This window comes from Lacerta agilis, chromosome 10 (assembly GCF_009819535.1).
Source record: "Lacerta agilis isolate rLacAgi1 chromosome 10, rLacAgi1.pri, whole genome shotgun sequence".
Taxonomy (NCBI): domain Eukaryota; kingdom Metazoa; phylum Chordata; class Lepidosauria; order Squamata; family Lacertidae; genus Lacerta; species Lacerta agilis.
Window position 1 is genome coordinate 27,309,775 of NC_046321.1, and position 17,254 is coordinate 27,327,028.

Here is a 17,254-nt window from a genome sequence, read left to right on the forward strand (position 1 = left end):
TCTTGGAGTGCTTTAACCAGGTGCATAGTAAAAAGTCTGGGGAGAGGCTTTTTGCTGAATCAGCTTAAGGGTCTGTCTGGTCCTGCCTTCCTTGATCTGCAGATGTTTTGGCCTCCCATCAGTCCCAGCCAGCATGCTCAATAGTCAGGGACCAGGGGATTCTACTCCAAAACCTCTGGAGGGCAGCAGGTTGGGGAAATGTATCATTTTCATTTTTGCACAACCAGAGACTAGCCAGACACCTCCTCTGCTCGTTACAAGAAAGCATAGAACTTGATTCTTCTAATTGCCACAAGTGTCATCTTTCTACGCTCCAGTTTTCCAGATATTTATTTCAACCATTTAATCCATCTTAATTACAGTTGTGTATGCATGGTATACAGAAACTCAGCCCATTATTTCCATCAAATACAGACTATAAAATCAGAATTCAGTGATAACGCCTGCTAGAATAAAATGAAAGTCTTCATTTTTTTTGTTCAGGTATTGTTAGATCTCAGCCGTATGCATTTCTTGTAGACGCCTACGTTTGCCTTCAATCTCATGCCATTTCATAAATGTCTGTGTGTTTTTCCCTCCCTCTTTCCAGCCAGATCTTCTCAATTTCAAGAAGGGATGGATGTCCATATTGGATGAGCCAGGAGAGGTAAGGCCTAAAGAAATAAGTGTATTCCTCTTCTCCTTCCCCCCCAACCAGCAGCGGGGATGACTGCTGCTTTTGACTTCCCTTCATGGTTGAATGTGCTGTTTCTCGGAAGCTTTTCCTGTGCCTGGTGCGTGAAAATCTCTCCGGATTTTAAAAACAAGCCAACAAATGTACAGAAAACGAACTTCTCTGGCACAGCCTTGCAGAATTCTATTTTGGAATGAAATGGATGCACACCTGAGAACCTGAGAACCCCAAGACTAGGCATTCTTACTGCTACTTTTACCTGGCATGCTTTGTGTATTCCACAACCCCTGTTGCACGTTTCCTGTCAACATCTCATTGAATAAACGCTGGGAGGGAGGTGTCTCCTGAGCAGATGGAGTGGTCAGAGTTGAGGTTGACACCTTCTTCTGTTTTTATTGAGTGCAAGTTTGAAAGGTCAATGAACGCTGTGCACTTCCATGGATGTTTTAATTTAGCTCTCCCCTCTTGTCTTTCCCTCCCCCTTTTCCTTCCCTTTTTAATGGTTCTGTCTGCAGTGGACAAAGCATTGGTTTGTGTTGACAGACTCGAGCCTGAGATATTACAGGGACTCCAATGCTGAGGAGGTAAGAAAAGCTTCCTGACCTGCATGAACTCTCCTGCATGGGGGGAACTTACTTGCACAGCGATGGAGAGAAATTTACAGGTGTTCATGCCATTATTACCTCTTGTTTCCAGTTTTCAGGTTGTGAGTGCCGTTCCTTGTGTAGCCCACACAGTACCACACAAGCACAGGCCCTGGCTGTACCATGTGTTTGTTTAATAATAATAATAATAATAATAATAATAATAATAATAATAAATATTTATACCCCACCCATCTGGCTGGGTTTCCCCAGCCACTCTGGGCGGCTTACAACATATCTAAAAACATCAGTCCTTAAAACTTCCCTAAACAGGGCTGCCTCCAGATGTCTTCTAAAAATCAGATACATTCAAACCTTAGATCCTGAACACCATGCGAGTCAAGCGTTTTGGCTCCCGAACGCCGCAAAGCTGGAAGTAAGTATACCGGTTTGCAAATGTTCTTTGGAACCCGAACGTCTGACACAGCTTCCGATTGGCTGCAGGAGCTTCCTGCAGCCAATCAGAAGCCGCACCTTGGTTTCCGAACGTTTTGGAAGTCGAACAGACTTCCGGAAGGGATTCCGTTCGACTCCAGAGGTACAGCTGTAGTTGTTTATGTCCTTGACATCTGATGGGAGGATGCCCTAAATTTGTTTCACAAGATTTAGATACCACTTTATTGTAATAAAACCTCCAAGCAGCTTATAAAACTACAAGTAAGAAACTGTTAAATGATTTGAAACATTCAAAATGTAATCAGAATCACCGATCAGCTAAAAACCAGATTGAAACACATGCAGATATTTTACATTGTCTGGATAGGTTTTCTTAAACAAAAATGTTTTTTTTTTTTTGCAGCAGCAGCAGCCAGAAAGAGTACAGTGAAGGTGCTGCCTGATAGAGTGAAACAAAATAAAAAAATTCCTTCCAGTAGCACCTTAGAGACCAACTAAGTTTGTTATTGGTATGAGCTTTCGTGTGCATGCACACTTCTTCAGATAAGTTCTTCACGAAAGCTCATACCAACAACAAACTTAGTTGGTCTCTAAGGTGCTTCTGGAAGGATTTTGTTTGTTTGTTTGTTTTGACTATGGCAGACCAACACGGCTACCTACCTGTAGCTATTAATAGAGTGGTTTAATGATGAATCCCCTTCCTTGGGAACTTGGAGAATTGTAGCCCTCTAAGGGGGAAACAGGGTCTCCTAATGATTCTCAGCACCCTTAACTATCTACAGTTCCCAGGATGGTTTGCAGGAAGACATGGCTGCTTAAAGTGAGGAGGTTCTGTTTTAAATGTATGGTGCAGATGTACGCAGGGGAGGCATTGGCAGGCTTGGGGGAAATCAATTTTGCAAAAGTGCAAGAATCTTTGAGTGGGTGGAACCCAAACCAGCTCAAGGAGGACTGAGCATGCTCAGTGCTCACCCCAATGCTGACTGTTGGTCTAAAAATAGAAAAATGGAGGGGTGGGAGTGGGAATGTCTGGAATCCTGAACATACCACACTGCAACATTTTGTTACAGTTTCTGCCTGTTGGACATTATTATTTGGCGGGGGGGGGGACAAGCAAAAGTGTGCATGGGACACAGCTTGTAAGGGCAGAGTGGAAGCTATGGGAATCCTGTATCCTATTTTCTATTAACTGAGGAGGATTAGTAAACTAGAATTTTAATAATGTCAGGTCTGGGTGGGGGGGGGGAGAAATATTGGAGGAAAGTACAGTGGTACCTCAGGTTACAAACACTTTGGGTTACAGACTCCGCTAACCTGGAAGTAGTACCTCGGGTTAAGAACTTTACCTCAGGATAAGAACAGAAATTGTGCGCCGGCGCCACACTGGCAGCGGGAGGCCCCATTAGCTAAAGTGGCACCTCAGGTTAAGAACGGTTTCAGGTTAAGAACAGACCTTCAGAACGAATTAAGTTCTTAACCAGAGGTACCACTGTAGATAGGATGTGATAGACAAGTGCAGTGTGTGTGTGTGTGTGTGTGTGTGTGTGTGTGTGTGTGTTTGTGTTTGTGTGTGTGTGTGTGTGTGTGTACATGTACATGCATGCTTTTTGTTGGTGGCGGTGGTGATGCTATTAAGTGAGGTTCCTTGTTTAAGCTGATGGTCTGGTGGTCATTTCAGGCCGATGAACTGGATGGAGAGATTGACCTTCGCTCTTGCACTGATGTGACAGAATATGCAGTGCAGCGGAACTATGGCTTCCAGATACACGTGAGTGCTTAGAACCCGTAGAGTCTGGATGGAGCAAAAAGGCCATCTGGCCTATGGTGCCCACCACAAATGCGTTTTTTTAGATTATTAGATACTGCTGCAATAACCATGCTGTTTGAAGTGTGAAGATGGGGTGGATATTTCTGCCTGCAGTTCACTTCAGTCCTTGATTATATAATGTACAAGTTTTTCATTCTAACACCAGGGCACATATGTTGGGTGGTTGAGTGGCAAGGGGCTTCTTCTATTTTTATTGGCCCAATTCTTGATTGATAATGTTGCTCCTCGAGGTAAGGAGGAGGTACCGCAGCCCATGGACACACTCCCAGGTGGCAAGTGCCCCTGGGGATGCCTGGAGAGGGCTGTCTGCTGCCAGCTTCAGTGAGCTCTCCTTTCTAATGGATGGATTTAGTCCCATGGAACAGGAGCACCTGCAGCCAGAAAGGAGAAGGGGGAGCGGAGTTAGGGACCATCGTCTTATTAAGTGTCTGCAAAACTTGTCTGTAATTTACATGTAGAAAGTGAGACCCGGTAAATAAAGAGTTTGGTTTGGATCAAAGAGTCTTGGACTCAAGTCTCACTTAATTCAAAAGGCTCTCCTATTTAGAGTTTGGAAATATAAGAAATCAATTGTGGGCACCATTAAATACCCATTTCACAGAAGAAAAACTGGTTGTGCTCAGGACCTCCAAACAGCCAAAATGTATGAATCGCCAATGGCACCAGGCCAAAAAATTAGGCAACCCTCCTAAATCCAAAAAAACTCAATTGAAAATAATAATAATTAATGTGGTGGCGGGGGGGAGTTCAGGGGGGCTTGGCAGTTGCTATTGGGATGAGCATATATGAGGTCCCATTTAGCCAAGCCCCACATTTTTAGGCTCTGTGGAAATAGATATGTTTGCCAGATATGCTTGAAGGGTTCAATGGCAATGAAGCCTTGCATTGCATCTTCAGATCTCTTTGCTGTATTGGAAGGAGAGTACATGTCTGTGTCTGGTTTTTCCCTCTCAGACTAAAGATGGTGTCTTTACATTGTCTGCAATGACATCGGGAATCCGGCGGAATTGGATAGAAGCTCTGAGGAAAAGTATACGCCCTGCCAGTGTGCCAGATGTCACAAAGTAGGCACCTTCAGATATTTCCCCCCTTGTCTCTGCCAGCACATCAGTTTTGATCCATTTTCCTGATTGATTGATTGATTGATTGATTGGCCTGATTTGTATGAAACAGTAAACCAAAGTTAAACAAACTGTGGCTTACTGAGGATGATTGAGGGGGTTGGTACACAGTGCTCAAATGGGTCCTCTCCTCCTCCTGCCACACTGGGAGGAAACGGGTCAGAGCACTGGCTTGGCATTAGGCAAGAAACAAATGCTCACCGTTTTTTCTCTCCCAAAAAAACACGAGAACAAGCCAAGAACACTTGTTTCAGTAAATCTAGTTTTGTTCCTTTGGCCATTGCAGTTGCTCAGTGTGTTATCCTGTGTCACAGATAAGCTATTTGATATTACTCCTGTAATACACAGTTGCTTGCTGCAGCAAATCATTAGCCACTGCTTAGGGGCAGTAATGACCTCTTAGCCAAACAAGCAAAGAAACACGCACAAGTTCTCTCTTGGTAGTTCTGACGGTAGGTTAATACTCATATCCTTTGGGTGGGGAGTTCTGGAGGCCACGTTCAGAACAAACGCGGTAGAACTGTGATGCTAAAGAGTCTGGCAGAGAGTTTTTACAGAGTTAGGAAGGTGCATCTATCTAGCTTGAGATTAGGGAGTCTCCAGCCCATGGGCCAGACCTCCCCATTTGGCCCAGTAGGCCATTGGAGCCATGGCACACCCACCTGCCCTATACTTGAGGTCATACATGGCATCGGGTGAGGTGGGTAAAAACCTGGCTCAGCTGAAAGGGGGTTTGCAGGCACCACCCATCAGCTTGTTGTCTGCCGATGGCCAAAGCGCTTCTTTCAGCATGCATTGCAAAGTGCTCTGCAAGACCCTGGCAGCCAAAAAAACAGCAGTCATCTGATGTCACTCTGCCCACCTAGAATAATAAAAATTGCAGATTTGGAAGGGACCAGGCTGCAATAGCTGGAATCTAGCCCAGCACCGGGACGCGGGTGGCGCTGTGGTCTAAACCACAGAGCCTAGGGCTTGCCGATCAGAAAGTCGGTGTTTCGAATTCCTGTGACGGGGTGAGCTCCCGTTGCTCGGTCCCTGCTCCTGCCAACCTAGCAGTTCGAAAGCACGTCAAAGTGCAAGTAGATAAATAGGTACCACTCAGGCGGGAAGGTAAACTGTTTCCGTGCGCTGCTCTGGTTCGCCAGAAGCGGCTTAGTCATGCTGGCCACATGACCTGAAAGCTGTACGCTGGCTCCCTCAGCCAGTAAAGTGAGATGAGCGCCGCAACCCCAGAGTCGTCCGTGACTGGACCTAACGGTCAGGGGTCCCTTTACCCTTTACCTAGCCCAACACCCTGCAATGCAGGAATTTTTTTGCCAAATGGGGGGCTCAAACCCACAACTCTGAGATTAAGAGTCTCATGCTCTACCAACCGAGCTCTCCCAGCAGGCATGAGCCGGCCCACTGACCTTGCTCAGTGTTGTCTACAGTAACCATCAGTCGCTCTCCAGGGTATCAGGCAGGGGTCTTTCGCAGTCCTGATTGGAGATGCAGGAGATTGAACCTGGGACTTTCTGCATGCCAAGCCTGTGCAATCTGGTGGGTCTCTGTAAGAACAGGATTAGGATAGGGCGATGCCGGGTTTTCAACATCACGATGTTGACGCAACAAGCTGCATTGACCCCGGCCCTTGAGGCGCCAGGTTGAAACTGCTGCTGTTCTCACCGAGAAGGCAGTTTCACTTCAGCGTCTCGTGGGGCCGGGGACGATGCAACTTGTAACCGGCGCTGGGGGCGGAGGGATTCCCTCTATCCGCAGCACTTGGCATGGAGGGAACTTGCGCTGCTCAGCTGGGGGGCACGAAGGCTCCCACCCCCCAGCTAAGCATTAAACTGCCCTCGCCCCACCTCTGGCTCGCACAAGCCAGAGGCTTCTTTAAATTGCTCCGCTGAGAAGTGCGTAGCTGTCTGTGCTTCCACAGAGCAGTTTAAAGTGGCCGAGGGAGGAACAAGCTATAACAGCTGCCGATATACTGCCAGGTGAAGCCTCTTGTCATGGTCTGCCCCTCATACATGTCCTGGGCAATATATCAATATATTGCCCAGTCTAGGCAAGATGCTGGGCTCGATGGGTCTTTGGCCTGATCCTGCAGCTGCAAAAAAAAAAAAAAACCTTTTGTGTCGCCACATGATGTAACAGGGCTGGCTGCACTTGGGCTGTTCCCAGGTCTGGGCACGACCACATAACAGGGTTGGGGAGAACTTTGTATGGCCCGCTTTCGCGATGCTTCCCACCTCTCCTCTTGATTCTAGGCTCTCTGACAGCAATAAGGAGAATTCCTTCCGCAGCTACGGATCCCCCAAGAGCTCCGTCAGGACAGAGGAGCAGCGGCCAAGCACAGGATCTGAGTCGGTAACCAGGAGCGGCGGCAGCAGCAGCAGGAGAGCAGATGGGCCACGCCACGCTTTTGACTATGTGGAGCTGTCCCCCTTGCAGCAGGGGCACGCAGGCCACGGATCTCCGCAATGGACCAGAGGGAGCGCGAGAGCCACGGAGGGCGTGGCCAAGCGCGAGGAGCTGGAGAGGGACCTGGCTCTCCGCTCCGAGGAAAGGCGGAAGTGGTTTGAGTCTCCGGCCAGTGGGGTCCTGCAGACAGATGGCCTGGCAGGGGACGTCTGCCCCAAAGCAGGAGGCCACGAGACTCCGGGGGGCCCCCTCTCCGATGCCCAGAGGACTCGGCTGAGTGAAGAGATAGAGAAGAAGTGGCAGGAGCTGGAGCGCTTGCCCCTGAAGGAATCCAAGCGGGTGCCCCTGATGGCACTGCTGAACCAGGGCAAAGGAGCCCACGAGGGTGCAAGCGAGGCACTGGAGAAAGAGGTACGGTTAGTCATGGCGTGGCCTTAATCGTTTTCCGGAAGAGAGTGCCGTTTCCTTTTTTTCACAAGCTCGTTTCATATTTTGTGTCAGTGTTAGAAACTTAGGTATGTACCGGTAAGCTAATCACCCAATGGCACCTTAAACTTTGTTATGTCTAGGCACCTTTTTTGCAATGAGATTTTATTTATTTTAATCGTTTTTATTTGATTTTACAAATATAAATTTATAACAATACCAAATACATATCCGTATAAAGAGATTTCTCTGAATCTCGAGACCCCCCCCCCCATCCCCTCCATGGGTCCTATTGTCAACATTTTCAACTGCATATTATTTCATAATCTGTGTTTTGTATCTGTCCATATTATCCATAGTGTTTGTTACAAGTGAGATTAAAATCCTGATAATGTTTTCATCTGCTTACAGTGGTCTCGTAAAATGAGATTTTTTTTTGTTACTGCTATTATTCATTTCATTTCTATATCGCATTATATTTTAAAGGGGGGGATCTCAAAGCGGTTTACAACACATTAAAACATCAAATAAAACAATCCAGAATAAAGCAAATTCAAGCTTCCAGGAAAATATTTCAGCTCCTTCTCTAAATGACATGTGGCTTTTCCCCATGTTAATTTACCTACTTAATTTATACAGCTGCTCCATAGCAGAAGTACTCTAGGAAGCCAGAGTGGTGTAGTGTTTAAGAGTGTCAAGACTAGGACCTGGGAGATCAGGGTTCAATTCCCCACTCAGTTATGAAGCTCACAGCCTCTTAACAGGGGTGTCCAAACTTTTTTCAAAAAGGGCCAGATTTGATGAAGTGAGCTTGTGTGAGGGCCCACCAAAGGGCCCACCAAAGTTGTTGGGCTTTTTTTTTACGATTTTACCCCAGGAAATAAACTACCCCGGGGGCCGAATTAAACCTACCGGCGGGCCGGATTAGGCCCCTGAAATGGACTTTGGACATGCCTGTCGTAGGGATTAACTGAGGAACGGGGACAACCATGTATTCCTTGGAGGAAAAGGTGGGATTGAAATGCAATAAATTAGCTGTTCCGTTTGCCTGCTTTGGAAAGCTGGAGAGGCCAGCCAGATGTCAGTTGCCAACCCAGCACCCAGAGATCTCCACACAGTCGCAATTGGACCCTCGCCAGTCGCAAAAAGCGCTTGGCTAATTTCTAACCCTGCTCTGGGTGCCTCGGCCTCTCTCTGTTCTGAGTGTATATTGCCTTGTTGCAAAGAGCAGTGGTGGCTGGTGCCCCTTGGGACTGGTAGGGTGGCAGGCAGGGAGACTGGCAGTAGGGGGAGCCAAGGCCGACGACAGGCAGAGCCCACTGATTCCAGCTTTATCCTCCCTCCTCTCTGCTAGGTTGTGCACGGAGCACTGTGGAGACTAAGGAGGAGGGGAAAGCTGCCAGGCAGCGCCCAACCCTTAGACTGGCAAGATGGCAGGCAGGTGAGGGCTGGATAAGGGCAGACAGAGGTTAGTGCAGCATGTTGATTTGAAAAAAACCCTTCAGGATGGTTAGGCCCTCATTTTTTTCCCTGCACAGGTCCAGGTTCTGAGGTCGCAGCTGGAGTCATTGCGTGCCCACAGTGAAGCAAAATCTCACCGAGATGGGCATGCACCCCGAGGCTACATCTCTCAGGTAACAACATAGCCTAGTGTGCTGATCTGAATCTGCCAGCTTTTCATTTTCTCTCTCTCCTCCCCACCAAGCCCAGGGCAGGGAAGCAAGGACTGTGGGGCGCGGGGAGTCAGCCTCATTTGCTTGCACTTAATATAGCTTATTGCTGCCATAGCAACCACAATCAGACCCATCTGTAATCAATGCTAATTATTTATAACTGCTGTATGCAAAGACCTCGCTGCCTAATGCGTGGCCAGGGCAGTCGGCCTTAGGAAAAATCAGAAGAGAGCCTGATCCTGGCCTGTCCTTATGCGTCACCTTTGTTGGTCTATTTATGCAACAAAAATAAGCAAAGCGTAGGTCTGGAGGAAAGAGTGGCATGTTTAGCTAACATTGAAAGTGTTTATTGCACTCTTGGCCTCTGAAGCGAGTTGCCATATGATTGCAGCCATCTGCTGTGCTCTGCATCATGCACATCAAACTCTAGAAACAAAAGTGTAAAATACGTATATTTGCGCACTACATTTTTAAAATTGTTGGTACATAAATTAAAGCCACGGGGAGAAATATTGAGAACTGGTTTGCAGTCTTCATGGTAAAGGCACAGTTTTGTGTTTTTAATACATTTCTTTCCATTTGCGATGTGGTTTTTATAAACGAACAGTCATACAACTCCATCTAGTGTACAGTGTCTGTGGTGGGGGATCTCTGCCATTCTTTTGCGATCATTTGCTTTTTGTATGCCCCCATGTGGCAACCCAAGATATAACCATGAGGGGGGAAGGCACTTCTGAATGTTTCCATTTCACCGTGTTTGTGTGTGTGTATGAGAGAGAGAGTTTTCTGGCCGGAGTGGAGAACCTTATTGCCCTCCAGATGCCGCTGAACTACAACTCCCATAATCCTTGATCCTTGGCCATGCCTTGGAGCCCGACATCATCTGCAGGACTGCAAGTTCCCCATCCCTGTACAATGGGGAGAGCTGTAGGATGACATCATGAAGACTACAGCTGCTGCTACTACTTACAGGAAAACGTTGGGTGTACATGTGAAACTCGAAAAATTAGAATATTGTGAAAAGGCTCATTTCTTTCAGTAATTCAACTTAAAAGGTGAAACTAATATACGAGATAGACTCATGACATGCAAAGCGAGATACGTCAAGCCTTTATTGGTTATAATTGTGATGATTATGGCGTACAGCTGATGAGCACCCCAAATTAACAATCTCAACTTTGGGGTTTTCATCAGCTGTACGCCATAATCATCACCATTAGAACAAGCAAAGGCTTGACATATCTCGCTTTGCATGTCATGAGTCTATCTCGTATATTAAACTCCAGTAGCTAATGAAAACAATTGCTTACATAAATGGACTTTTCCACGATATTCTAATTTTTCAAGTTTCACCTGTACATGGCCATTGAGCCAGCTGTCTTATAAGCACCTGAAATGTCTCTTGAATTGGGGTCCATGGCTTGGTTTGCCAGGCTCAACCTTAGTTCACCCTAGATTTCCCCCACTTAAGTCTCGCAGTCAGGCTGCCTGCAGCATTTCATTCTCTTCTCTTCTCTCCCCCCCCCCCCGCCACCCCCAACTCCTGATCTCTCTGGCAGGAGGCATGTGAGCGCAGTTTGGCAGAGATGGAGACTTCCCATCAACAGGTTATGACGGAACTGCAGCGGCATCACCAGCAGGAGATGGAGCGGTTGCGGCAAGAGAAGGAGCGGCTTCTGTCTGAGGAGGCAGCTGCTACAGCTGCAGGTAGGAGCTACTGTGTGTTCTTGGGTTGCTGGATGTGCCCCTTGGTCTAGCTAAGATGTGGTCATCAGAGCAGTCCCTTCGGTCTCCTAACAATTCCTGGCACCTTTAACAGACTACAGCTCCCAGGATTCTTTGGGAGAAACCATGACTGTTTCAAGTGGCATGATACTGCTTTAAATGTGTAGTGTAGGATTGGGGAAATCCAGTTCTAAATCCCTGCTTGGATATGAAGCCCATTGGATGACTTTGGGCCAGCCAACCAACCCTCAACCTAACCTATTGCACAGCATGATCGTGAGGGTAGAATGCAGGCTGGGGGGGGGGTGACTGTCTTTTCCATCTCTTAAAGCTCCTTAGAAAGGTGGGACATAATTTGATATCATCAGGACACATGCCATGACTGTCTATATACATATGTGTATGTGCATATTGTATAGACATCTTCAAGCATCTTCTGTGATACATGGAATAGAATAATGCTGTTTTGTCTACGTATGAGGCTTACTTCTACTGAGACAGACCATCTAACCCACTGTTGTCTACTTTGACTGGCAGAATCTCTCCAGGTTGTCGCACAAAGGATCTTCCTTGTTGCGTGCTGCCTGCTCAGTTGCTGCTGCTGTTTAAACTGGCGAGATGGCAGAGATTGAATTTAAAGCTTGTGTTGTGTCCCCACTGAGCTCTGTCCCTTCCCCAAGAAGGCTTGGCTTCTCCCATTTAGCTAGGAAGCATTAAAATGCATTGCAGTTTCTACTTCAGCACATCTCGCATGTCTTCCCCGGCTTCTGTTTCTTTTGCCCATTTTTCAAATTTCCTTTTGCTCTAGCAATTGAAGCACTGAAGAAGGCACACAGGGAAGAGCTGAATAAAGAACTGGGCAGGACCCGCAGCTTCCAGAAGGGTGGTTTAGACACCGATACACTCCGGCGGCAGCATCAGTGAGTAACTGCAATGGCTCTTTGGCCTCCATTCTGAACTTGGAATAGTGTCGCTGAGTTTAGAGAGGAGGGGAGGGTTGTCTGTTCCCAAGTGCAGCTTGCAACATCGTTGGGTCTGATGAAAAGGAGGGATGGGGGTGGATTGTGGGATCTTGATAACTAATGACAGAATCATAGAATTGTAGAGTTGAAAGGGAGGGTCATCTAGTCCAATGCCGGGATCTTTTGTCCAACATGCAGCTCTTCGGCATAAATGTGGGTGGAAATCCAGCCCGGGGTCACTTTACATTGCAGAATTTACATAGAAATAAGTCTCCGGCAATAATTGTTACCTCCATGGTAGTAAACACTGTCCCAAAGTTTCAGACCCTTAACAATTTAGCATTTTGGTTATGTAAATGAAAAACACCTGAAGAAAATAATAATAATGAAGACTTTTGATGTTTACTATTGGGGTGCTTTTTTGCCCCAGCCAATATTAATGTACTGGGTTGTGGGTTTTTTGGTGTTGTGTTGTTTTGTTTTAAAGTCCCATGTGGTTTTTCCAAGAAAAACCAATCCAGGAAAAACAGATTAGAACCCCTTCATCTGACACAACACAAATGGTTTTATTTTGGGACATTCCCCCACCTTGAGGCACATTTGAATTTGGCTTGGGATAGAAAACTCCCACCTATAACTGTTTGTCGGTGTCTTTTCTTTTAATTACCATATCCCACCAAGCAAAAAGTGATTCGGGGAAGTCGATAAGAGCCCTTCTCCTGAAGCAACACGCATGGCTTGGTTTGGGACACTCTCTTGTCCCAAGATAACACTGGAAATCAGATTAGGTTAGGAAACTGCCCTGAATACTGTCTCTGTCCAGCTTTTAGTGTTTCTGAGCATGCAGCTATCTGAAGCCCAAAGTCCTGTTGTATAATAGATGCTGTCAGTTTTCACTGGATTACAACGATCTTGTAATCATTGGTCATTTGTGCAGAGTCATGACCAATCCCACCTGTCATCTAGCTACTTTGTTCTCTGGTCAAGGGGCAGCTTGTGCAGCCCACAAGGGGAACCCTCGGGTCCCAGTGATGGCAGAAGAGGCCATCAGAGACGGGGAGGTCGGCTGTGTTTGTGGAAGAGCCCTGGGATGGGGTGACGGCTCTTGGCAACAGCAATTATTTTTTTACCTCTGCTGCAGGTCTGACGTCGAGTCCCTGAAGAGGGAGCTGCAGGTGCTTTCAGAGCAGTATTCCCAGAAGTGCCTGGAGATTGGGGGCCTTGTGCAGAAGGCAGAAGAGCAGGAGCATATGCTGCAGCACTGCCAACAGGAGGGAAAGGAGTTGCTGCGGCAAAACCAGGCGAGCGGCTTTCTGTGTAGACAGGAGTGGGGAACCGTTGGCCCGCCAGATGTTGCTGCACTACAACTTCCATCAGACCTAGCAATTGCTGGGGATGATGGGAAGTATTGCTCAGCAACATTGGAAAGGCCAAAGGTTCCCCACACCTGATCCAAGGGTGGGAATTGGGAAGAAGAAAGTTGGCGTGGAAGGGAATATCTTCTTCAGCTTCATCATTATTTACTTTCACTGCGAGAAGCGAAGTTACAGGGAACCAGGCAGAGGGCCTTCTCGGTAGTGGTGCCCGCCCTGTAGAATGCCCACCCATCAGATGTCAAGGAAATAAAACAACTAGCTGAACTTTTAAAAGACACCTGAAGGCATCCCTGTTTAGGGAAGTTTATTAATGTCTGATGTTTTATTGTAATTTTTAATATTTTGTTGGGAGCTGCCCAGAGTGGTTGGGGAAAGCAGCCAGATGGGCGGGGTATAAATAATAAATTATGACGATGATTTTCATTAATTGCATTTGTTAATTGTTTTATATGAAAGGGTATCAAAGCAACCGCACAATATAAAATATAAACAGATAAAATCAATTAATTAAAAGCGAAAAGGAAAAAATCCTAAAATGGGCATCCAGCAACACGAGGAAGACTGTCACCACACAAAACGGCGAGTGCTGCAGTAGAAGCTTACTTCATTCCCAAAGGCCTGGGTTATTGATGATGATGGTGGTGGTGATAATAATTTTATTTTGCTTCCAGCAAAATATAAAGACACAATAAAACATCAGACATTAAAAAATTCTGTGTACAAAAATAACTCACTAACCAACCCCTTAGTCTGGCACCTAAAAACTGACAATGATAGTACTGGGCAAGTTTCCCTGGGGAGAGTGTTCCACAAAAACTGGTGGGAAGACCACCGAAAAGGCGCATTTTTTGTGGCCACTCTCTGCCCTTCCCTTAGATGAGACACACAGAAAAGGGCCCCTGATGAATACCAACAGGATCTGGGCTCATTCATTGGGGGGGGGAGCAGTCCTTGAGGTTTGAGGGTCCTAAGGCTTTATAGGTCAAAACCAGCACTTTGCGTGGAGACCAGAAACAAATTGGTAGCCACGATAGTCAGGCTTACAGCAATGACTAGATAGCGTATGAAAGCAGGAGGGGGCCTTTGTGTGGGGGAGAGGAGGACCATTGCAATATTTGTTAATGTTGAAGATGCACAAAGCCTTTCAAAAGACAGTCCCAAAGCTCCTAGCTCTTGCCTAAAATTCCTATTGAGCTGCTGGTGGTGGTTCATGCTACTGACTGGTGTTGGTAACAGGTGTGATGATGATTATGATGGCCAATTCATAGGATTCTTGCGCAGGGGGGATATTTTAAAGCTGGGGGCATTTAGGACTTGGCTATTTCCATTAAGAATCCCTGGAAAGACAGGCTTTGTAAGATGCCAAGTATCTGCCTGTTTGTTTAAGAGCAGCAGATAAACAAAGCCTGACTCTTCCCCTCCTTGTCCCCAGGAGTTACAGAGGCGCCTATCGGAGGAAATTGGGCAACTACGAGCATTCATCGCAGCCGAAGGCTCACGTGATGGTGCTTCGCACAACAACGAGAGGAACTCTTGTGAGCTAGAGGTAAGGACTCCTTTGTTTCTTTTTTTAAGCCTGGTTCAATGCCCATTGTGCGCCAAGTGTCTCAGATATGAAATGCTGCTTATATCTGAGAGCTTGCTGCTTTCAAAGTGTCAGGAGAAGAGTAATCGGTTTGGAAAGGAGTAGATATCAAAGGCTGGAAAGGGGAAACGTTTGTGCATTTGCCTGTGAGAACTGTGCTTGAAATGGTTGTACAGCAGATAAAACATGGAGTACAGCAGCTAAGGAGAGTCATTTTGATTTGGAGGACAGTGGATATTGTCTGACTTTGTGTGAGCTACCCTTGGCTTTGGGCTTCCTGAGTAATCTTAGGGCAGCCCAGTCAGTAAAAAGATGGCAGTTGTGAGCACTGTAAAGACAGTGAAGCTTTTCATACTCAAGCAATGCCATGACGAAATAGCAAAGAGTTACACGTTTTATCATTTTAAAAAATCAAAGCAGGTTTCAATAGGAATGTCTATACAATCAGGCCACTTAGAAACTTAGAGTAAGAAACTTAACGTAAAATGTCATAGTCAGTGCCTAGGAACCATGTGTAAAACACAATGAACTCCTCCAAAGGAAGAGCAAGCCGTAAGTCTGACTAATCAAAATAGAAACTCGGCTTTAAATTGATTTTACCTTCAGTTTGCTGAAAGCACTTGAATCTAGAAATGATTATTTGTTTAGCAAACAGAAATCCCAAGCAGGTGGTTAAATCTGAAGGAAACTATAAAACTCAAGGCCCCTTCACACAACCCGTTTAACTTGCGACAGCCATGAGGGAAGATGGCCGCCATTTATCAGCTTGCAGCTGCTTAACCCCCACTGGTGTCTGACAACCTTGGATTGGATTGGCTCTTGGTGTGCCACAGTGAACACTGTTTTGCAGTGGTGTGCTATGATCCATGCTGGTCAGAACATTGGAAGCAGAGGCACATAACTTGTCTTTCTGAGGGATAATGTAGCTAGACTTTGACATGGGGCAACCTATTTCCCTCCCCAAAAGCTGCCGTAGGCTGTGAAGTAGTTATTTGAAGAAGCTTGTGATGAGGCCTAATTGTTGTTGCTCAAGATGGATGACTTGCTGAGTGTGATTGCACTCTTAGACGGCCACTTGGCCCATTCGTGAAAATGTGTGTGTGTGTTCTGATCTTCTGCTTCGTACCAGAAGCCATTTTGCTAATATGCTATATGGGACACTTGAGCAACCTAGCTATTGTTGCTTATTCTCTCCCAAGGGGATTAGGAAACCTACTTTTCCTGCACCCTCGGCAAGTTTTCAACCCATTTCCTTACCTCTCCCCTTCTGCTCTTCTCTGCAGGTGCTGCTGCGAGTGAAGGAGAACGAACTTCTGTACCTGAAGCAAGAAATCCGGTGTCTCAGGGACGAACTCCAAATGATGCAAAAGGTAGATTCCTGGTAGCAAGTCAGGTTCACTCGTCAGCATGGGAAAGGCAGAGCCCCTCCTTTGCTCAAGTCTTGCAGGCAGGGCCATAGTTGGTTGTACTCTGTATGCTGACTTCTGTGTGGTACCCTGATGTTGATGTCACTGTGCGATTCCCACCTGCAACAACAATCTGCTCTGTAGAGCATCTGCTTTCATGCAGAAAGTTCCAGGTTCAATTCTTGGCATCTCCAGGTAGGGCTGGAAGAGTCCCATCTGAAATCTTGGAGATCCACTGCCACTCAGTACAGACAGTACTAAGCTAGATGGACCAATGGTCTGGCTCGGTATAAGGCAGCTTCTTAAGTTAGGTCAGAATAAGTCTCCCCTGCACTCATTTCCTTGCTTTCATCCTTTCTGTACCATCGAGGGCCAGAGGAAGCTGAAGGCATAGACTTTGGGAAAATGGGAAAGAACGGCAGATCTTCAGAAGAACAGCCCTGCTGGACCAGACAATGGCCCATCTTCTCACGGTGGCTAACCAGATGGAGCACATGCCAGTGGTAGGCAGGGCCAGAGGCAAAAAGTAGGTAGAGCAATGGAGTTGATTCTCAACTTTGAACAGTAGGCTGTGTTCCTGCCATGTACATGTCAGAGGTTTATACAGGGAGAAACACACACTTACATCCTGGCAAGCAAAAAGCGTTATCACATTTCAAGGACACGTTTTAGCCAGGCTAAAAGCATTTGAATGCAGAGCTGGGCCAAGAGCACTTGAGTGGAAGGTGTTTCCTGGGGAAAGTACTGAGGGCCGCATTTGGCCCTCAGGTCTGATGTCCCCTGCCCCTGTTCCAAATCTTCTACTTCAGTTTATCAGCGAATGAGACTGTTGCAGAGGACAGCACAGACATACAGATGTTGTTGAACTCCCATCTCCCATCATCCCTGTTGGTTAGCCTTGTTAGCTGGGGGCTGAAGTCTGAAGAACATCTGGTGAGCCACAGGTTCCACATGCCTGGTATGTAGACTGCAGGATATCCTGGAGAATAGGATTTGAACCGAGTCTCACTCTGGGTTGGATACCAGTTATCAG

At 46.6% G+C, this 17,254-nt stretch overlaps 1 protein-coding gene across 5 annotated transcripts in view; it reads left to right on the plus strand.

Moving 5' to 3' along the window:
- TRIOBP (TRIO and F-actin binding protein) overlaps positions 1–17,254 on the plus strand; it is a 63,302-nt gene that overhangs the window by 43,691 nt on the left and 2,357 nt on the right. For all 5 annotated transcript variants that reach the window (XM_033163104.1, XM_033163103.1, XM_033163105.1 and 2 more), the window contains 11 exons: positions 590–646; positions 1,189–1,257; positions 3,392–3,481; positions 4,496–4,605; positions 6,915–7,479; positions 9,033–9,128; positions 10,727–10,874; positions 11,701–11,812; positions 12,996–13,155; positions 14,663–14,776; positions 16,099–16,185. In XM_033163104.1, coding sequence (XP_033018995.1) covers positions 590–646; positions 1,189–1,257; positions 3,392–3,481; positions 4,496–4,605; positions 6,915–7,479; positions 9,033–9,128; positions 10,727–10,874; positions 11,701–11,812; positions 12,996–13,155; positions 14,663–14,776; positions 16,099–16,185 — 1,608 coding nt within the window. The remainder of the gene's footprint in view (positions 1–589; positions 647–1,188; positions 1,258–3,391; positions 3,482–4,495; positions 4,606–6,914; positions 7,480–9,032; positions 9,129–10,726; positions 10,875–11,700; positions 11,813–12,995; positions 13,156–14,662; positions 14,777–16,098; positions 16,186–17,254) is intronic.